The sequence below is a fragment of the Daktulosphaira vitifoliae genome, unplaced genomic scaffold (genome assembly GCF_025091365.1).
Source record: "Daktulosphaira vitifoliae isolate Bord-2020 unplaced genomic scaffold, ASM2509136v1 Scaffold_5, whole genome shotgun sequence".
Lineage (NCBI taxonomy): Eukaryota > Metazoa > Arthropoda > Insecta > Hemiptera > Phylloxeridae > Daktulosphaira > Daktulosphaira vitifoliae.
In genome coordinates this window covers 23,513,889-23,537,264 of record NW_026099576.1, presented here as the reverse complement: position 1 = coordinate 23,537,264, position 23,376 = coordinate 23,513,889, and the positions used below count along the sequence as shown (strand labels likewise).

General features: G+C 30.4%; 3 protein-coding genes and 2 long non-coding RNA genes across 9 annotated transcripts in view; 3 read left to right on the top strand and 2 right to left on the bottom strand.

Annotated features, from left to right (window-relative positions):
• The window catches only part of LOC126906606 (dynactin subunit 6-like), a 142,228-nt gene that overhangs the window by 1,343 nt on the left and 117,509 nt on the right, over window positions 1-23,376 (bottom strand). The window contains exons 1-2 of one of the 3 annotated variants that reach the window (XM_050687275.1): window positions 2,619-2,810; window positions 185-355 (exon numbers count right to left, since the gene is read on the bottom strand). The exons of the other annotated variants lie outside the window; for them this stretch is intronic. Coding sequence (XP_050543232.1) covers window positions 185-355; window positions 2,619-2,629 — 182 coding nt within the window. The 5' untranslated portion in view covers window positions 2,630-2,810. Of the gene's footprint in view, window positions 1-184; window positions 356-2,618; window positions 2,811-23,376 lie in introns of those variants that run through there. 3 annotated transcript variants of the gene reach the window in all.
• Window positions 1-23,376, top strand: part of LOC126906603 (calexcitin-2) — a 106,653-nt gene that overhangs the window by 50,337 nt on the left and 32,940 nt on the right. The gene's annotated exons all lie outside the window — the stretch shown is intronic.
• The window catches only part of LOC126906586 (valine--tRNA ligase-like), a 143,687-nt gene continuing 123,438 nt past the window's right edge, over window positions 3,128-23,376 (top strand). Inside the window, exons 1-2 of one of the 3 annotated variants that reach the window (XM_050687231.1) lie at window positions 3,128-3,318; window positions 3,387-3,545. In XM_050687231.1, coding sequence (XP_050543188.1) covers window positions 3,234-3,318; window positions 3,387-3,545 — 244 coding nt within the window. In that variant the 5' untranslated portion in view covers window positions 3,128-3,233. Of the gene's footprint in view, window positions 3,319-3,386; window positions 3,589-4,502; window positions 4,766-23,376 lie in introns of those variants that run through there. The other 2 variants (XM_050687234.1, XM_050687232.1) reach the window with 2 other exon arrangements.
• Window positions 4,647-12,133, bottom strand: LOC126906612 (uncharacterized). Its single transcript, XR_007704289.1, has 3 exons — window positions 11,821-12,133; window positions 7,082-7,210; window positions 4,647-5,584 (listed from the first exon to the last, which is right to left on the bottom strand). It is a non-coding gene; the product is annotated as an uncharacterized LOC126906612 (long non-coding RNA).
• Window positions 8,225-10,999, top strand: LOC126906611 (uncharacterized). The gene is made up of 3 exons (XR_007704288.1): window positions 8,225-8,595; window positions 10,211-10,353; window positions 10,887-10,999. It is a non-coding gene; the product is annotated as an uncharacterized LOC126906611 (long non-coding RNA).

Below are 23,376 nucleotides of genomic sequence, written 5' to 3'. Positions count from 1 at the left end.
TTTTTTAAGTAAAAGTCTACTGAAAAATTTCTCAAACAATCAGTTTTCTTATATGTAATAAATATGGATTATATTTGCCAGAAATTCTCCATAAAAAATACACCACCCTCTTGAAAACACAAAATGCAATTAGAAAAATTTTCACACATCTTCACTAGAATTAAATTATTTTGAAAATATATAATTATGAATGATGGTGACGTATTCTTCAATAATATTACTTTCACCTATTTCAATGGGTCCAGCTTCAGCTATAATTGTAACACCAGGATGAACTATAGTGGAAGAACCAATAATTACTTGACCCTTCACCTTAATTTCTTTACACACCATAGCTCCTTGACCAATTTTAACTCTACAAAGGAAAAGTAAATGTGAATTAAAGTATTTTTCTTTAGCAATACCTATATTAAGTTGGTGTTGATCATTTGTTCATATTTATGATACTATTCTGTAAACTTTGAAAGAATGATCAAATATACAAATATAAATACAATAATATATTATATGAAATTTTCTTTACTTAAAATTCTACACACCTATACAAAATTAAAAGTAACTAAAAGTTCTTAATTTCAATAATATTTTATTTTTTTGTGGGAATCATATTTTTCTTAAAATTTAGTCATAAATAGTTCAATTTGAATTGGGCTAATAATAATAATTTATAAGTGTGGTACTCATATTGTATTTTTTAACTCCATTTAAGATAGAAATCAAACGAGTGTTATTAGCAAAAATAAACTACTCTGATGTTAGTAGATTTTTATTTCATTCTCTCAAACTGCCTATATCCACTTTAAAATTATATATCATATTGTACATAGTATCATTGGTGTATTTATGAGTGTCATACTGCTCCTCCATATACATTTTTGTTTTTATAAAAATTACATAAATTATAAAAACCCACAAACAATATTAACAAATAAGTGTGCTTTGAATTTTATATATTTAATCAAAAATGTCATTAATGACTTAATTAACAATGTTTAAAAAATAATGTAAGAACTAAGGAAAATGAAAAAACAAATACGTAGATGAAAATCATATAAAAAATAAATATAGTTAGAAAAACTAAAAAACACGCTTTTAAAGCACATCGAACAAAAAAGTTCAAAATAATTTTTAAAATAAGCTTAAAACAATATTGAACGAAAAGTACTAGAATTATTGTGATAAAAGCGTCGGGCGCTCAGTATACGAAAAATATGGTATAAAGCACCCACGCTTTTATCACAATAATACTAGTACTTTTCGTTCAATATTGTTTTAAGCTTATTTTAAAAATTATTTTGAACTTTTTAGTTCAATATGCTTTAAAAGCGTATTTTTTAGTTTTTTTAAACTATATTTATTTTTTACTTTTTAGTTTTATGTTATGATAATAGTTACTATCAATATCATGGTTGTAACGGGTAACGGGAATACAGGGTTCGATTCCGGAGAGAGTCTGAGAAACGGCTAGTGACGAAAAATGATACAGGAATCATCCCCCGTAATCGGAATGAATACACCACATATCTCTTAATGAGAATAAAGCGTATTAATAGTAATTAGAATATATATATATTTAAAGGGACTTAAGTACGTAAACGTATCATGCATGAGGTATAGCCGTGTTTATGTGGGCGGGCATGGCGGAGGGAACATTATACACGAGGCATATACGGCGGCAGAGGCGTCGGCTGTAGGAATATATAAATGAATATTAACATATACATATAAATATTAATATATATATATATTAATATTAGCGGTGGCGGTAGGAATATATGATCTTCGCATAATATCGCGGCACTTTTGCTGGCGTCGAAGACGCGATGTCCGGCGTGATCCTCGGGCGTCAATAGGTTAGCAGCGTAGATGACGACGGTGCGCGAGTGCGGATCAGTTTGTTGACGATGTTATTTTGACAATGGGAAGAAGACTACGGTATAGCGGCGGGACGTCGTCGGCCGTGCGGCACTTGCTGGACTTTGCACCGCGGCGTAAAACGACGCGGGGCTGTGTCAATTACAATAAAAATTTGTTATATATATATATATATAATTGATGATAAGCGCGCGTCTACGGGTTGGAAAATATTGTTCTCTACGAGTGGTGAGCGGGGTGGGGCGAATGCGTTACAACAGTATAGTCTCAAGGTCATACACGACGGGATACGCGACATAATAACACGTGCCGCGTGGAGTTACAAACTTACAAACAAACAAACATACATGTGAAACTAATATAAGCGTGTTAATTAAAACAGAATTCACAAACAATTAATTATTACAAAAAAAATTAATTTTAATCATGTATATAATAATAAATAATTTATCATATTCACAATTATAAAATCATAAAAACTAGCAAAACAAATAAATTAAAGGAATAAAAAAAATATAGCTAAAATATACACATGCACAATAATAAGCCTACACAGTGTGCCTATTTGGCACATTTATTAAAAAATACATACAGAACTGTAAAAACAGATTGAAATTTTAGTAATACTAGAAATAGTACTTACATAATGACAATTTGAAGATAAAAAACAAATACATATGAATATATCTAAAATCATATCCCATTTACAGACCACACAAATATATTATGTATGAAAAACTTACTTAGATGACATAATTAAAACAAAGATTACTGTAATTACAATAAATGGATTTATATTTAATTCATACAATGTATAAGAAATCAAAAAAGATATAGTATAATTTTCTGAATAATCACAATTTTTTTATTACTTCATAATAGTTGAATCCTATAAAAACTTTCATGTATAAAGTTGGTTTAATTTAAAAAACATTATATTATCAATTAAGTTATCAAACCACATCATTTCGCAATTATTACCATAGATAATAAAGAATTTTTATTATCTATGATTACAACAGAATTATTAATTCCTATCACTACTATCATTTTAATAATGCATCACATTTACAAGATTTTTCAAATTTAACTAGAAAGATAACGATGTTATTTAAACATTGATTCTACATGTTCGATATTCAGTAAAATTCATAAAAATTTTTTTTAAAAATATATTATCTGAAATATTTATTAGACTTTAAACATAATTTAAATAATGTATAATTTATATTAAAGTACAAAATTTTCAATTATAAAAGATATAGTTAATACATAAATTAATTTTCTTGAAATTTGTATTCTATATTGATAAAATGTATTAAACATTTTTAAAATAGATTTAATGACAGTTACTGAAAATGGATATTATTCTAATTCGAAATAGGTATTTTAAAAGTCCTCGTACGATAGGTTGTGTTTTTTACTCTATCGATTTTAAATATGGTAATATTTATTTTAATAAATTCTAAATTACTAATGAAAATTCAATTTGATATTTTAATTATTAACAGGAGAAAATCAAATAATACCGCCAAAATATGATCCAAAGTTTGTTGAAATATCTAATAATATTTCTTCTCATTGTACAAAATCAAAACTTTCAATTGCATACTCTGATATTTTTTCTATGATTCTTCCGCCATCTAACATCACTGGATCTTTACATTTAGGTCATGCACTCACCACGACAGTTTAAGATGTAATTTCACGATGGTAAGGTGTTATTGATTACAGAGTAAACAACATTTCATATTACAGACTATCTCGAAAATTATTATTAATATAAAAATGTTTTATATTACAAATTTTTTTTATGACTTTATACATTGAGTTATGGTAATTTTGTATTTTTAAAAAATAACTATAAGGGTTTTAGAGGACAAACTTTAATTGAAAATTTAAACAAAAACATGTCATATTTTTATTATGACTTTTATAGTTGTTTTTTCATAAATATTACAGTTGAATAAATTGAATTTGATATAGTTTATAATTAACAGTTCTTTTAATAGTGATTAAAATAAAAACAATTTTTCTTGTGTTTATTCTTATTGATACAATTATAATTGGACCATGATTTGGTGGTATCATTTATGTAAGAAATCTCATGGCTGTCTTATAGATCTAATCAAGAGTAAAGAGAATTCATGTTATTATAATACATTTTTTGTAATTTAAATTTATCAGAAATTACAGTTTATTATACAGTATTAAGTATTATTATACTTATAAGTTTATTATTATTATACAGATATCTGACAATATGAGTTTATAAAAATTTATAAGACAATGTTACACTGTTTAACCTTATTTATTTTAAGTTGTAAAATAACATTAAAAAATTCATTCAAAATTTAATTTAATTTCAAATACAAAAGACTGTAACGTGTTTCTATTTGATTTTTCAAAGTAAATTTTATTAGATTTGTTAATTCTTATTTGTAGTGTACAAGATGTTTTGACCTATGATTTCCTATTGGTACAAATTTTTATAGTTGTTTTATATTAACCTTATAAAAACTCATTTAGAATGTATTTATGTAAATAAGATAAATAAGTGTCTATTATTTTTCTTCATTAATTACATTGTCTTACTTGAATTTAAATTAAAAAGTTTTAATTTTTAGGTATAGAATGAATGGTTTGGATGTAGTTTGGGTTCCTTGTACTGACCATGTAGGTATTGCCACTCAAGTAGTTGTAGAAAAAAAACTACATGCCAAAAAAAAAGTTTCCATGCATGATCTTAGTAGAGATGCTTTTAATAATGAAATTATGAAATGGAAAAATGGAAAAATGGAAAAATGAAAAAATGAAAGTGATAAAAAATCAGTTAGTAAATCTTGGAGTCACTTTAAATTGGGATAGAGAATTTTTCACAATGGATAATGTTAGTATGGATATTGATGATTTGTATATAGTGTCTTCAGAAAATAATGGGAATTTTTAGATTTCATGGGTTTGGAAAGTCCAATTAACAAAAAAAAATTTCATATAGTTGGTACACATGTCCCTGAAGTATGATTAAATTTTCAGTTGGATCCATTTTTTACTTTGCCAGTAGCAGCCGCTGACAGTTAGACTTGTTTTTATGAGCTTGGCAATTTTTGTTCATTAAAAAAAATGGATCAAAAGATTTGTTTAAAATTTTGTGTAAAAAAATGAAATTAAGGGTAACAATTTATGTGAAATCTAAAACATAGGCCTATGGTGAGTCTGCCATGAGTAAAGCTAGGGTTTACGAGTTTATAAGGGTTTCCAAGATGATAGTGAAGATGTTGAAGATCACAAGCTTTAGCATAAGTGCATAATATCTAATGGGGACTTTTTTGAAGGCGACAACATAAATGTAGTCAAATAAATAAATATTTTTTTCAAAAAACGAAAATTCCCGTTATTTTTTGCGCACACCTTATATATCTCTATTTTTTTTTTTTTTTTTTTTATAATATTGTCAAAACCATAATAAGTTTTTATGGCAACTAAAAAAAATTAGAATTAATGGGACCCTAAAAATAATCCTTATCATTTATTAAGAATTAGACTTTTTTTGCTAACAATTTAAGATATAAATGAATAAAACAAGGTCTTCAACTCCTTTTTCGTGATTTAATGTCAATGTCTAAGATATTTATCTCAAGCTGGTAGTAATATTCCCATCTAACTTTATAAGCTTCAAGCAATTAAAGGCTTCCATTAATATATCAACCTAAAAAACATGTATTTTATGACATTATTATTTGTTTGAGACATCATGCATAAGACAAAAGGTTGTTCCTTCAGTAGCTATAATTCCTTGAAAATAAAAAATTGTGTTGAACAACATTTTCATAAATCTTCTGTTTTTGTTCTGTAGATACAATCACAGAAGNAATCTTTTGTTTTTGTTCTGTAGATACAATCACAGAAGTCAAATGCTTAATATAATTTTTAACACATGAGATTATAAATAACACAATAAAGTATTTTTTAGATGATGTTTTTAGTTATTTTTATTCTAATAATTAAATATGTAAATCCTGAATTTATTTCTGACACGCCCTTTAAACTTTGTTTTGTGGTATTTTCTTAATTATTAGTTATATTTATTATTATTAATATTTAAATTAAGAGAATTATATTAAAAAATTTAAAAGAGTTGATAGTCTTCAGAATCAATGAGAAGTCTGTTCAGAAAATTTCTCATAAATGATATTGGTATTGTATAAATAATACATTTAGTATTTTGCTCTTTGGTAGACATTCTTTCTGCAATTTAAGAGTGAGAACATACTTCATATATAAATATAATTTTGAGCTATTTATACTACCTGTTATTAATGAGTATATTCTTAATTTATTTTAGAAACAAAATAAAGCTGTTAATGAAGCTATTATACGATTATTTGATGATCAACTTCTATATCGAAAGAAATCACTAGTAAATTGGTGTTGTACTTTACAGTCAACAGTTTCTGATATTGAGATTGATTATCAAGAAATACCAGGGAAAACTTACATTGCGGTTCCTGGTTATCAAAGCCCTGTTGAGTTTGGTGTATTAACTGATGTTGCTTATAAATTATACAACTCAGGTAAGTTAGATAGTTAAGTATTAGTGTAATATCTTTTATTATAACTCTTCATACAATTTAATCTACATTTAACTATATGTAGATTTTTTTTTGAGTTTTGTCATAGGCTGAAATAAGTAGGGATATGAGGGGCACAGCCACTCTAATTTAAAAATTAGCTCATAAATAAATTAAACAAATATTTGAGAGGAGAATGTTAGATATAATAAGCTCCCACAAAAATTTTGTTGAAATTGTACCTACAAGTTTTTTATAATTAGAGTATTAATTAAAAACAGAGACCATTGTTTAATACATATTTATTGATTTTTATTTTTAGATCAAGAAATAGTTGTATCCACTACTAGACCAGAGACAATCTTGGGAGATGTAGCATTAGCTGTACATCCAGAAGATGGTAAATACAAAGGACTTATTGGCACATTAGTTTGGCATCCTTTTAGAAAATGTACGATACCAATTATAGTTGATAGTTCTGTTGATAAGAATTTTGGTACAGGTAATATTTTATTGATAGTGTATTACAACTATTAGTATTATATTAAAAATTAGTATTTTATTTACAGGCGTTGTAAAAGTAACACCTGCTCATGACATATTTGACTATGAATTAGCAATAAAACATAATTTACCAATTAAATCAGTAATAGATGAATCCGGTAGAATAAATTTTGAAGATCAAGAATTTGATGTAAGTTAAGTATAATTTTGCTTATTATTATATTGTTAAAGCCCAAATTGTCTTCTGTTATTTTCTTCATCTATAAAAAAAGGCAAGTAAAACTTCATTGTACACAGTAATGTTATCTTACAAATAAATTAAGAAAATATAGGTATAACTTTATGTATAGGAGGGTTAAAATGTGTGCACAATATAAAACAATAACAATGTTCATTTTTTGAATTTTTAAGTATATTGGTGTGTGATTTAGTAACAAATTTGATGAATTTAAAATTATAACATTTTTTTGATTACTTAATAGGGTTTACCTAGATATGAAGTTAGAAAGGCAATAATTAATCGTTTAAAAAATATGAATCTTTTAAGAGGGTTTTGTGATCACAAAATGTTAATACCTGTCTGTAGCCGCACAAGAGATGTAATTGAATATATTCCAAAACTACAATGGCATGTATATTTTCCTTAGTTTTAAATTTAACATCTTATCTCATTTTTAATTGTAGGTTTATTAATTGTAAAAATATGGCTCAAAAATCATCAGTTGCTCTTCGAAATGGGGACTTAGTCATAGAACCTAAACACTATCACAATCAATGGTTTTCATGGCTTGATAATTCAAAGTAAGTATAGTTGTGTTTAAACGAAAAAATATTTCTCTAAATGTGTGATTTAGTTTTTATAATTATGGGTATGTTGAGGTTTTTTCAGAGATTGGTGTGTATCTAGACAGCTTTGGTGGGGTCATAGATTACCATTGTTTGAATCTAAATATGGTTGGATAACAGCACATAGTGTTGAAGAAGCATTAGAAAAACTAAAAAACAAAATGCAATTGTCTACTAAAGAAGGAAATGAGCTAAAAATTAAACAAGATGAAGACGTATTGGATACTTGGTTTTCTTCAGCTTTACTTCCATTTTCATCATTTGGATGGCCAGAAAAGGTTTGATTAAAAAAAAAAATAATTTATCAAATTTATTTCCTAAATAATTAAACTTTTATAAATGATTAATAGTCAGAAGATTGACAGGATCACTTCCATTTAAGGTATAATATTGTACAGAATAAAATTATTATTATTATTATTTAGTCAATAAAAAAACACAGCAACGTTAAAAAAATTAAGTTTTTTATTATTATTACGATATAATTATTTATTATTATAAATTATTATTCGTATATAATTATTATTATTATGATATAATAACAATAATACAATAATAACAATTAGTTATGAATGTGTTGAAACTTTCATGGATAAATCCTCAAGCTTTTCAAATAACAATTAGTTACTCACAAACAAGTTTAGTTAAAGAATTATGTTTGGTATTTATAAGTTTATATTACTCTTTTTAGAAAGTTATTTTACATGGTATGATTCGAGATGCACATAGTAGAAAGATGTCTAAGAGTGTTGGTAATGTTATTGAACCTGATGATGTAATTCAAGGTATTTCAATTAAAGTAAGAAAAATAATAAATAAAATATAAAAAAAAATGTCCACAAAAATAAATTTATAAATATTTGACTTATTTAATACTAAATAAAAATATATTTGTTGAATATTAATAAGTTTTGTGAACGATTACATTAATCATAATTGAATAAGTTATTTTGTAGTTTTAGTTATTATTGAGGTGGACATAATGCCCATGCACTCAGACCTGTTGGTCCATTGTAAGTTATTTTGTAAATATTATAAGACATTAATTTTGGTAATATAAGGGTTTGAGATTTCAATTATATTTAAAAAACCCAGCACAATGGGGTCACGGCACAGTGGGGACTTGACATAGTTGGGTCCAGTATAGATTTAATCTGACAGTGATTGAAATCACTATCATAAGAAACGCTTTGATGTAAATTAGTAGTGTTTAATTCTAAGAAATTGGTGTATAATTACAAAGCAACTTCTATTTCTTTAATTATATCCAGATTAGTAATTCTTTTACTTATATATTATAAATTTTTTTATAATATATAAAAAAAAGCACATAGTAAAATAGTATTAACATGAATAAAAAATTTCTTCTCACGAAAAGTGATGGGATCCTTGATATTTATTGAAGTTATTGAATCTTATGAATGTCTTATGAACTTTATTATGTGTCAATTAAAATGTATAATATTTATGAAAGTCAGTGTATTGCCCTTATAAGATCTTTTGCCATTTGCGCATAGAAGATAGGTCGTCGGAACAAATTTTCTTTTTAATTTTATAGTACATAAAATAATCTTTAATTTAATATATGTTTAAAGGACGCAGTATTTCCTGAATATTTTCAAAAATTAAGTTGAATAAGTTAATTTTTGTAAAAAAAGCTGCTATTTTAAATCCCCCCCCAGTGAGCAGGTTAAGTGTTAGATTTTCAAAAAAATGATATCAAATGAAAGGGAAATATCTAAGATTTTAGTATAAAAGAATATTATTTTGATTTTTTAATACTTGAAAAAGTTATGGCAGTTTTAAGAAAAAAATGACAAAATTTATCGATTTTTAAATTTGTATTTTTTTTTGAGATTTTCCCCATTTGCGGGGAACGAGGGAATTTTTTTCAATTTTTGAGGGTAATGTCTTCAACTAGATACGATTTGTGATCTTTTGACGTATTGTTGAAAGAAATTGGTCCTGTGAGACCTGTGAAAAAGTGGCAACAGGCATAAAAAAAAACATCATGGTAAAATTAATACCTTCTCATTTTTGCATTGAAGCTAAAATTGTTTAGATAATTATCTGTAAAAGATATATACTCCATGATAAAAGGAAAATATATCTGTTTAATATTTCTATTATAAGTCTACAAGTTTATTTTTATTTTAAATATATTTGATTAATAATACTTTTTGCATTTTTCTTTTGATGAAGGTGAATTAAATTTTTTTTTATTCAAAACTTTTACTTTTATCATTTATCTATATTTTGTTCTGGAAACTTTTTATCATAAAAAAATTATGCCACGAGAGTGTTTTGATTTTTGTTATAGTGGAGGTATTTTGATTCTTTAATTTGTATATAAGTTATTTCTTTTTTAAAATATTTGTCAAAATTTTTCTTTTTAATTGTATAAATTTTTTTAGGGAAATAGTCTAGAATATAAAAGTTATAATAGTTTATTAAATCTAAGGACAACGATAAACAAATTGCCAAAGTTGAAAAAACCTTTTTTAATGAAAATTATAAGTTTAAAATATGCGAAGATCAAGAAATAAGAGATAATAAGGTATTTATTTATAAATTTTTTATTGTTTAATTTTTGAAACTATATTGATCTGCCTGAATTTTTGAGATTATTAAATAAATAGATTCCTAAAATCCTTATTAAAAAAAATACCCAATAACTTTTATAAAATTTTCATTAAATATAATTTAATGATATATTATAATTATATTTTAACAAGCAAACTTTATAGCTTTAATTTTTTAATTTTATTTGTCTAAATAACTAGTAATTAGATATATATGTTTGGAAGTATGGGGTACTGGGTTTAATTCCAAGGGTGCCAATGAAGTTTTCTTGTGATTTTCTCATTGGTAGTGTATGGTTTCTGGTGCAAGCCAGCCATAATACCTGTGCCGTCCATCATTGGTCTAGCCAAGAAACATTTTTTACCCCCTAACATGTGAAAGAGGGCCACCACCTTCTGTACCATTTTAAGTTGGGAAATAGAAGGATGTAAAACAGATCATTATTTGTCTAAATTTTCCAAAAATATTTTATATTGATTGAAATATTACTATTTAAATTGTTCACAGTTTTATTCACTGAAAAAAGAACTTGAAAGAGTAAATATGTATATTATACTTTAAAAAATAAAAAAAAATTAGAAGAATATGAAGTTTAATGAAACATGTTGTATACCTTTGATAAAACAACAATTTAATAAATTGACTTATAAATTCACTAATTTGTTAATTTTAATTATTTAGTTGTTTAGTTCTATTTAGTAAATTATTATTTCAATAATTTTTAAAAACTTGTTAAATGATTCATAGGATATATATTTTTTATTCGTCTTCATAACAAATGGAGTAGGATTGTCATTGTTTTACTTTTTCACGAGTAGTTTATTGCAAATTTAATACAATAATGAAACTAATATAACAACCCTAAAAATTGATCATCATTTTATTCTAAAGTAACAAAATTCAGAAAAAAATTTGGCCATTAATTGTAAAAATAATGATTTGAATTGACCTTATGTATTAAATAGTAATAAGAATATATTATTATTAGTATTTATTTATAATTAATTTGAATAATAATCTGACATGAAGCAATAAAATTAATTTTAAAAAATGTCAACAATTTTTTGACCTCGACGTGATTGAGAACAAGTCTGATGACGAATTGTGAGATAAAATGACACTTTTAAGTGATTTTATAATTTATTTACTGATAGCGTAATATTAAATAATTATTCCATTACTTAATTGACATGTTTGAAAAAATATCACAAAAATGTTGGTATATTTTTAAGGATGCAATATTTTATATAGTGAAATTTAGAAACTAAAGCTGAGTTAATCAACAAAATTAATTAATTGACCTAGTATATTTAGCAAATATCCGAGTCATAAACTAATTTGTTGAAAAGAAAATAATAATTTAAAAAATGTCTTAATATTCTTAGGTTATTATTTATTCCAGTTAAATTAAATAGTTCGTCAAACAAAACTTTAAACTTACTTTTAAACAGCTACATTTTAATACGTGCCTGAGTTAGTAATAATTATTTTTAACACGCTTATATTAGTTTCACGTGTATGTTGTTTGTTGTTTGTTGTTTATCGTTTGTAAGTTTGTAACTCCACGCGGCACGTGTTATTATGTCGCGTATCCCGTCGTGTATGACCTTGAGACTATACTGTTGTAACGCATTCGCCCCACCCCGCTCACCACTCGTAGAGAACAATATTTTCCAACCCGTAGACGCGCGCTTATCATCAATTATATATATATATATATAACAAATTTTTATTGTAATTGACACAGCCCCGCGTCGTTTTACGCCGCGGTGCAAAGTCCAGCAAGTGCCGCACGTCCGACGAAGTCCCGCCGCTATACCGTAGTCTTCTTCCCATAGTCAACAAACTGATCCGCACTCGCACACCGTCGTCATCTACGCTGCTAACCTATTGACGCCGGACATCGCGTCTTCGACGCCAGCTAAAGTGCCGCGATATTATGCGAAGATTATATATTCCTAACGTCACCGCTAATATTAATATATATATATATATATTAATAGTTATACGTATATACGTATATGGAATATTCATTTATATATTCCTACAGCCGACGCCTCTGCTGCCGTATATGCCTCGTGTATAATGTTCCCTCCGCCATGCCCGCCCACATAAACACGGCTATACCTCATGCATGATACGTTTACGTACTTAAGTCCCTTTAAATATATATATATTCTAATTACTATTAAAACTTATATATTAATACACTTTATTCTCATTAAGAGATATGTAGTGTATTCATTCCGATTACGGAGGATGATTCTCGTATCGTTATTTTTCGTCACTACCTCCACGTTACGCGCCTGCTGCTTTCCTTGGATGTGGTAGCCGTTTCTTGGACTCCCTCTCCGGAATCGAACCCTTATTTCCCGTTACCCGTTACAACCATGATATTGATATTAACTACTATCATAACATGAAACTAAAAAGTGAAAAATAAATATAGTTTAAAATAACTAAAAAACACGCTTTTAAAGCACATCGAACTAAAAAGGGTGCTTTATGCCATATTTTTTGTATATTGAGCGCCTGACGCTTTTTTTCACAATAATACTAGTATTTTTCGTTCATTATTGTTTTAAGTTAATTTTAAAAATTATTTTTAACTTTTTAGTTCGATGTGCTTTAAAAGCGTGTTTTTTAGTTTTTTTAANAACTTTTTTGTTCGATTTGCTTTAAAAGCGTGTTTTTTAGTTTTTTTAAACTATATTTATTGCTGATACACATTACTTTCGTTATCTCCATGAAAATGAATACACCTTATTTGTAAGTTGTATTTAATATTTATTTTTGGAAGGAGCCTAAATTTATTACTTTGGTAAGCATGCTAGAGAAAATGTTTTGCTATAAAGCAGTAATCACAAAAAATTTAGTTATATTTCTAATAAATTATATTATATGTTCAATATAAATACTGATTATTAAAATGTAATATATGAGTGTATAAATAACTAACTAGGTGCTAGCTCTACACTATTCTAACAGTGTAGATTTACTTAGTTTCAGAATGCTCTATCTACTTATACTTATTTGATGGAGTTGGGCTATTTCTTTTATTTTCAACAAAAAACTAATTTTGACGAACCTTGCTTGACCAGATTTATGCAGTTTTTGGGTATTGATTAAAAAAATTATGAACTTAACTATATTGTCATTGATCTAACAATAACTCAGGTCTCCCCATCATTGATAGCAATGTTCATTTTTAAAATAAAATGATGAACAAAAAAAATTCGAAAATATGGAATTTTGTAGATATTTTTATTCTGGCCCCCGTTATGAAATGATACGGCCCGTGTCGTTTCGTTATACACGATGCCCCGCGACTCGTGACACCTTTATCAGCCGTCGCCCTACTAAGAGTATTTGACTGACTAACACCGCATGTCATACGCTATGGTGCCAAGTCCAGCAAGTGTCGCACGGCCGACGACGACCCACCGCAAATGATACTAGAGTCTTCTTTCCGTTGTGAGAGTGACAACGTTGACGAACCGATCCGCACCGTTGCCATCAACGCTGCTAACCTTTTGTCGCCCAAGGATCACGTCGGACATCGAGTCGTCCACGCCAGCGAAAGTACCGCGATATTATGCTAAGATTATTATTATTGTGTTTATCTTCTCGGATTATTTTATTTTTTTGTTAAAATAACCTGTTGTTGCTCATTAATAAACGGCCCACTGGTCTCTACCCTCAAAACCAGTGTCGACCACATTTTTGCGACGTAAGTCGTGTCAACTGGCTTCCCGGTATTACATTGGATTAAGGTAAGAAAACCAGTTGCTGACTTGATTTTTATTTTTCAAATAAGACAGCTAGGTTTCCTTAACATTCACTTTTCTCCAAATTATTTCAATCACACAGTTCACTGGTGACAGCAGTGAATTTCCCACACGGTCATATAGATATTAACCATTGCGCGAATAATAGATTTCCACTTTCTGTGTATTATTAAACACGGTACAAGTGGATTTCTGGCGATTACTGTATCTATATTCACACCCGCATCGACAATACACTCGTTTAATTGTTTCGATAAAACCGCTAGGCAGGTGGGGTAATCAAACGTACTATCATACCATAGCGAGATCGTTACATTTAACAACCGGGTCCCATAAAACCGTTTGTATTATTAACCTTGACCTTGAGAATCTTAAATATTTCGACTAATAACGTAATAATTTGTCCCACATACAATCCAGTGTCATAGTGCTTTATCAGTACATTATCACAACAATAACAATAATAATACAAACGGCCAGCATTGTTAACGTTCATACACGAACGCATAGCGGCGCGTATTCTCGCGACTGTTGATATCGTATTTCCGAATAACAAAAACAAACTACCACTTGTACTTTTCATTTTTGGTTAATTCGATTGGAATACGGTCAATAACGTACACTATGACTGGAAAAGCACCGACCAGTTATGCTGGCCCACAATCCCATTCAAATCTAAATTGCAATAAACAGCGCGCCGACCGAACGGACGATTCAATCTATTCCGGTAACAAAAATGGATGGGGTTTTTTCCGATCAAAATGTCAATACTTTAAATAACCTTAAATTCAACCACACCACCTTCACACCAAATTCACCATCATCCCTACAGCCCTACTGTCGTAACAGTGGTCATGCTGTAGCACCACAACTCACCACCACCACACCCCTCATCCACAATGAGGACCATAAGTTTATTCAAAATACTTGTCACGACTATAGCGCGAGTCGGGCCAACGTTATGTTGGTCATCGTGAGGGAGGGGAATACGGCAGGAACGGCTTACCCGTTTATGGTAATTAACACTGCCGGCGAACACACCGTTTCAACGCCCCGCGTTCGAACCGCTAACCACTTGAGTACTGCCGCACAAACACGTCCGCGTAAAATTACTACTCCCGCCGTGGAGCTGGAATTTAACAACGGCTTTGTGACAGCCTTGCTTGACTCATAAGCGCAAAAATCATATGCCACTCGAGCAATAGCTCACAAATTTGGAATTGTGCACAACGGACAAACACTCCCGGTTAGGTCAGCTGACGGTTACACAACAGACACGGTCGGCACAGCTACCTTTATAACAAAAATTGCGGATCTACAAGTAAAGTTCACGGCTGTTATCCTAGAGAATCTGTACTGTGACGTGCTCCTGGGACACGACTTTCTAACAGAACAGGAAGTCTCCTGGGACTGCGCTGCTGGTACAATTCACTTGGGCGCGACGCGACGCACTACAGCTTGTTGGAAAGCGAGTACTCGGCACACGCTACCCGACGGAGATCTATTAACACTATATATAGCACGCGACCCACACACGCGCCAAATATCATCACAGATAGTGAAAAACTGCGTTACGACTTTAATGTCACGGTGGGACGCACAACGCTCATTGAACACACATCATATTACCATCCGACAACAAAGCACGGACCAACTACACACTCACTTTAATAGCGCCAGCCTGAGAACAGAGGCTGACACCACCACACTTAGCATCAAACATGTTGGAGACGTCGTTTTAACAACAGTAACAGCAGCAATAGCGTAACAGTGGTGATTACAATAACAAGAGGGGCAACAACACAGTAGCAGCAACAACATCCAAATCAGCAGCGGTGAAACAGCGATCAGCGGAGAAACCCATGGAATCGGAATACACGCACTCACCCCTCAGATCACCCAACGAACAATGTGAGTTTTGCGGTTTTCATTACGATACGCGTTTACCTTTCCGGCCGTCATTAAGTAGTCTGGCGGCTTGGTGGGAGGGGGCGGAAATTTGACAAGGCCCACGTCACTGACTACGCTACTGCAATGACTCGTATTTGTTTTATATATTTATTTATTTAGATTTCGAGTTACCTTTTTATATAACTGAAATTAATAGAATTTTTACAAATTTTCAGTGACCATAGGGTATTTAGATTTAAATCGAATTATTTAAACGTATTAATCATTAAAATCGGTCCAGTAAGATCTGAACATTTTCATGAACAAACATAAAAATAAAAAAAACCCAGCACAGAGAAGTCGCGGCACAGTGGTGACGTGGCATAGTTGGATCAAGTATAATGATATCTGACAGTGATTAAAATCACTATCAAAAAGAAACGCTTCGATGCAAATCTTTAGATAGTGTTTAATTTTAAAAAATTGGTGTATATTATTCCAAAAGCTACATGATCTGCTAGTTCATTATTAATATCTTGATTAAGATAAAGTATGTCGAATGAAAAAGGGATTATTAAAAAATATTATTTCTCATAAAAAAATTATGTTGTTCCATACACTTTTCAATAAGTTATAGCATAATAAAATTTTCACACAAAAATAGCTTTTGGTAGCCATTTTCACCGTGAAGACAAAAAGAAGTCCGAAATTTTTTTCCATAATAAAATACATTATATTAGCTTTTATTTAAGATATATATATAAAAGTGTCAGACTTTCCGGAACATTTTCAAAAGTCAAGTTGAAAAAATTAATTTTTTGTGAAAAATTTGTCATTATAAAATCCCTCCTGTGGCCAGGTAAAGAGTCAAATAAAAAAAAAAATACGAAATAAAAGATAATGATATCATGCATCTATATAAAAAAATATATTGATTTAGTTATTTTTAAAAAATTAATGGCACTTTAAAGTAAAAAAATTTTTGGAAAATTATTTTAAATTTGTAATTTTTGTGGAGGTTTCCCCCAATTACGGGTACGATGGAATTTTTTTCAATTTTTGAATTTAATGTCTTCGATTAGATACGATTTGTGATCTTTTGACGTATTATTGAAAGAAATCCGTTCGGTGAGAGCTCAGAAAAAGTGGTAATTGACACACGCAAAAAAAAAAAACACATCATAGTAAAATTAATACCTTCGCATCGAAGCTAAAAGATAATAGTGTTTCGAACTGGTTCAATATGTATAATAAATAAATAAATAATTGATAAATACGAATATTAAAAATAGTGGACTGTATCGTTTTATTATAATTTACTTGTAAGCTGGCGATTTGTCCACGCGCGTACGTAGATCGAACATAACTACTTTATATATTGGTCGGTGACCATCATTATTATAGATATCTCTTAATAGCATGATAACGAGCGTGAACACACCGCCTACCTTGAAATAACACATTTGAATAGAATCAATATAAAGTACATATAAATAATAAGATTATGACAAATAATTGACCCACATTCATGGCCAAAAATATAAACAATAATTCTGTAAAACATTCTCGGATAAATAACAAATAATTATAACTTAGAACTAACATATCATGCTTTAAATAAATTACAAATAATTAAATTAATATATAAATAAATAATACAAATTATGGTAACTACATTTAGCAACAAACATAACTGCAGAACACTTTAACAATGAACATATTTTATAATAGAGATACATATAATAATTAATACATTACATACATAAAAAAAAACAAGAATTTATATCACAATATTTAGACTAGATATTATTGTTATTTTTTTTTTCAAATCATAAGCATTTTAACATAATTTACTAAACACACATTTTAAACATTTTTAATTATTTGAACTTGCTGTACAATTTCCCTCGAAAGGTAATGGACATAATTGACGAACAGCTCGTTTGTTTACACCGGTTGCTGTACGGATAGTAGCCACTCGTATGACGCCATCAGAACCACTATGAACTTCCATTATTCTTCCAGTGGACCATTTTAAAGGGGGCAGTTTTCATCACGCATGAGAACTACAATGTTTTTCTTCAAACCAGGACCATTTGATTGTGACCATTTTTTTCGCTCTTGTAACTGATTGAGATACTCGTTCTTCCATCTTATCCATATTTTTTGAGTAATTTGAACAACACTCCTCCAGTGAGTTAGTCTGTTCTCCATAATATTCGTTACGTCACGTTCAGGATAAGCGGATAGAGAGTCACCTATCAAAAAATGACCAGGTGTTAAAACCGATAAATCGCTTTGATCCGTGGATAAAGGTGTCAACGGTCGCGAATTTAATATGGCTTCTACTCGAACAAGTATTGTATATATCTCTTCATAGTTAAACAGAGCATTTCCAATCGATTTGAGCAAATGTGCCTTAACAGATTTAACAGACGCCTCCCACAATCCGCCAAAGTGAGGACTACGGGCTGGAATAAAATGCCATTGAATTCCTTTATTACTTAATTCATTTTTAACTTCTGGTTTAGATAAAAGTTCATGCACTTCTCGAAGTTGTCGATTAACCGCAACAAAGTTTTTTCCGTTATCTGAATACACGTCCGTACAATAACCACGTCTATCACAGAATCTCCGTAACGCATTAAGGAAAAACTCCGCTGTCAAATTGCCTACTAATTCTATATGAATAGCTTTTGTGACAAGACAAACCCAAATACTGATATACGCTTTAGTCTTAGGCGCGTTTCTTCGCAAACTAGACCTCACAAACACTGAACTAGCAAAATCTACGCCACATTTAACAAAGGCTCGCGCTGGTTCGACTCGGTCCTTAGGTAAGTCACCCATGATGGGCTCAAATACAACCGGTTTGTATTTGAAACATTTGACACATTTTCTAGATATATTTCTGGCTATATTACGTCCATTAATCGGCCAATATCTCAAACGTATATTAGCTAACATCGCTTGTGGACCGGCGTGTAATAATTTTTCGTGTTAATCCAGAAATAATAATTTTGTAAAAGCACTATCAGCGGGTAACACTATCGGATGTTTTTGAAAAAATGATAGTGAGATGGCATGTTTTAATCTACCACCTACCCTGATTATACCATCGTTGTCTAGAAATGATTTAAGACGAAAAAGTTTACTATTACTGGACACTAATTTTGAGTTTTTTAAGTCACAAAACTCAGTAAAAAATTCTTCTTGTTGCGCTACCTTCACTAAGCGTTTAAGGGCATTTTCAATTTCTGTAGCTTCAACAGGACCATAAATATTAGTGTCACTCGATAAAAAATTAGATTTCACACGAAGACAATAAGCCACAACACGTAAAAGTTTACTTAATGAAGAAAATAATTTAAAAATTTGATTAAAAGAATTATTTTCCGTTGTTAAGAATAAATTAGTAATTACTTTTTCTTCAGACAAATATTCACTTTTAGAAATAAGTTCTTGAAAGTTACTAGGCCATTGAGTATGTTCCCCTTTCAACCAACTAGGTCCGTTCCACCATAAATCTAAGCCTTTCATTTGTGATGGAAAACAGCCTCTTGACACTATGTCCGCTGGATTGTCGCTGGACGCAACATGCCTCCATTGTGAAACAGACGTTAACTCTTGTATTTCACTTACTCTGTTTCCCACAAAAGTTTTCCAACGAGACGACGGAGATAATAACCAATTTAATACCAGTGTCAAATCTGTCCAATAATAATATTCATTCATAGGTAACTGTAATTTTGGTGCATATTTTGACATAAGGCGAGCGGCCAAAAGCGCAGCTAACAGTTCGAGCCGAGGTAATGAAACTATCTTTAGTGGCGCGACTCTTGATTTCGCACACAATAAATATATTACTACTTTAACATAAATGTCTGTAGCGCGTGTGTATATACAAGCACCATAGGCTTGCATACTTGCGTCAGCGAACACGTGTAATTCTAGTTTTTTAATTTTTTCGATGCCGAGAACTAGACGATTGATTTTAATATTATTAATTTGCTCCAGTTCCACACACATTTTTGACCAATCTTGTTGTAATGGAATAGGTAAAACGTCATTCCAGTTTATTTTTCGCAACCATAACTGTTGCATAATCATCTTGAACCTAATTATTACTGGAGCGATTAATCCAAGTGGATCGAATAGCGACGATATTTCGGATAGAACTAGTCTTTTTGTAAATCGACCCGATATTTTTATTGGTTTTATATTGTATTGATAGCAATCGTTCTCGTAATTCCAATATAATCCAAGGATTTTAGTAATATTTTTATTAGGCTCTTTTACATCGTCATCAACTTTCCTTAAATATAAAGGTAATTCTCTTAACAATAGTGGTTCATTGCTGCACCATTGTCTCAACTTGAAACCAGCACTCTCCATGATTGATATTAAATCATCTCTTAACTTGACCACCTTTTCTAAAGTATCTGAACCAATTAGGAGGTCATCCATATAAAAATCTTCATGCAACGCTCTAAAAGCTTCCGGATAATGATCAGTTTTTTCATTCCGTTTAGTATTATTTTCAAAATGCAACTGGCACGCCTTTTCATCTAAACTTAAAACGTTTTTAGTTTTGACCTCTTCTAATTGCCAAAATTTCGCTATCTGGTCATCTAAATTAATTCGGGCGTTTATATCATTTTCAACTACATCTTGTTGGTGTGGTAATACAGTAGTTGTGAGCATAGATGTAGTGAAGCTTGCTGAGATAGCACCGGACACGATCCAACCGAACTCAGTCTTTTGTATAACAGGACCATTTTCAACCGTCTTTATTTAATCGGAATAGTCAAAGAAAATTTCAGCTCCAATCAACATATCTATCTTTTGCGGTGTGCTGAACATCGGATCGGCCAAAATAATATCTGACAGTATTTTTAACTCCCTCGCATCAATACCCGAATGTGGTAAGAGACTGGTCAGCTTGGGAAGTTTTAAAAAATTCAAGTTTGTTTTAAAATCTGACACGCGAGATTTAATAATCGCTGATACCTGGTGTTTAACATTATTCGGTGATTCGTTTATTCCAAAAACAGAATACGCTACATTTTTTCTTTTCAATTTCAAATAATGGGCCATCGACTCGGCGATAAAATTGTTTTGTGAGCCGGAGTCTAGCAATACTCGGCACACTACTGGTTCATTTTTATTATTATACGCATGTACTACGGCAGTAGCTAGCAGTACTGACCTGCGGCTACTGTTGTAATTGCCTTGATAAGCGTGCGCGTTTGTTCATATCGGCTGTTGTAGCGTTATATTATCTGGCACTTTATTGACAATAATACTTTCTACATTATCTGAATTTCCCGCATTATCTGTCTTCGAATTTACGTGCAATAAACTATTATGACCGCGTCCACATTTAGCGCAACGACGGGCCTTACATATTTGTTCATCTGCATGTGCTCTTAAACAAATAATCAATGATTTAATTGCTTAATTTTATTGATACGTTCATTTACCGTAAGTTTTAAAAACGACGGACAACGATAAATAGTGTGCGATTGTTTACAATAATAACAAGTCACCCTACCGCCACTTGTAAACAATACATTTATTTTACGATCACCTTTTTTTTGAATAAAATTTTTCTTGCTGAAGCTGCTTATATTATTATTAGATTGTAATTTGCTAGCCGATTCGATAGCTTCTAGCATTCTAAAACGTGATTCTAAAAACACAATAATATTTTTTAATGTTACTACCTTTGACCTTGGTGATTCGATTTCCCAGCTACGCAAACTTTGTACGTCCAATTTAGATGTAATTAAATGTATAATTAGTGACCCCCACAAGTCGGGCTTTTGACCAAGATTCTCTAGAGCTTTAATTTGACCCAATAACATATCATGAAAACGTCGAGTTTCTTCAGCACTTTCTTGGTATATTGGACTTAAATCGAAAAGCGACTTAGTATGTACTTGAACTAACAACTTAGTATTACTATAACGCTCTTTTAGAGTTTGCCAGGCGATTGTATAATTGTCAGAATTGGTAGGTAAACACTGTATTACCTTAGCAGCTTCTCCGCTTAATGAAGATCGTAAATAAAAAAACTTTTGCATATTATTGAGATTGTTATTCTCGTTGATCGCTGTGGAAAACATATCATAATACGATTGCCACTCAGAATAATCTTCTGAAAATTTAGGTAGATCGATTGGTGGTAATTTGATTATAGAAGAACCGAATTGACTATTTATAGTATTGGGTTTAGTAGGAATAGATTGAATATTTTGAACGGAACTATCATTAATGCTGATATTATCAGATGAACATAGTTTCTTTATAAGTTTATCGCATTCGGCTAAGACTCCAAAATAAATATTCTCCATCTCCTCTCTATACTTTTCCGTTTCTTCCGTAATTCCCGTAAGTTCTTCTATTTCTGCTTGTACCGATTCATAATCTTGCCACACCTCCAATATTTTATCTCGTCGTAGTATGATTTGACTGGTGTCAATATTTTCTTCTCCACTCTTTCTCTCAACAAATAATACAAATCGTGATAGTTGGCCTTTGAACTGACCACGACGAATGCTTAGCTGAACTTGCTCTGCCGTAACGTTAATATCTATTCAGATAGTCAATTGTATCACGCGATTACAATAGCGCTCTATTGGATTAAATTCCGAGTGTACTATATAGGGTTTGGAATAAAAAACCAATGATGTTCTTATTATAGCACACGTTACTCGAGTTATGGGCGTTTTTACCGTATCACCAAAAATAGAACGAGATGAGAATTAGAACTAGCGAGTCTATTATTTTACGAATCTCGAACTAATTGCGAATGGCGAACTATACGATAAATAAAGTAATAAAAAATACGAAACGCACTTAAGACGGTACACTTACGCACTTAATTGAAAAACGTACGACGACGAGCACGACGATGACAAAACTTACAAAATCAAATTATATATTAATTTATCAATGCGGCACGATGGACCAAATGTTTCGAACTGGTTCAAAATGTATAATAAATAAATAAATAATTGATAAATACGAATATTAAAAAAAACCCAGCACAGGGGGGTCGCGGCACAGTGGTGACGTGGTATAGATGGATCAAGTATAATGATATCTGACAGTGATTAAAATCACTATAAAAAAACGGTAGCACAGTGGGGTCGAGGCACAGTGTGGACGAGGCATAGATGGGACAAGTATAGATGATATCTGACAGTGATTAAAATCACTATCATAAGAAACGCTTCGATGCAAATCTGTAGATAGTGTTTCCTTTAGAGAAATTGGTGAAATATTTTAAAAGCAACATGAACTCTTATTTCTTT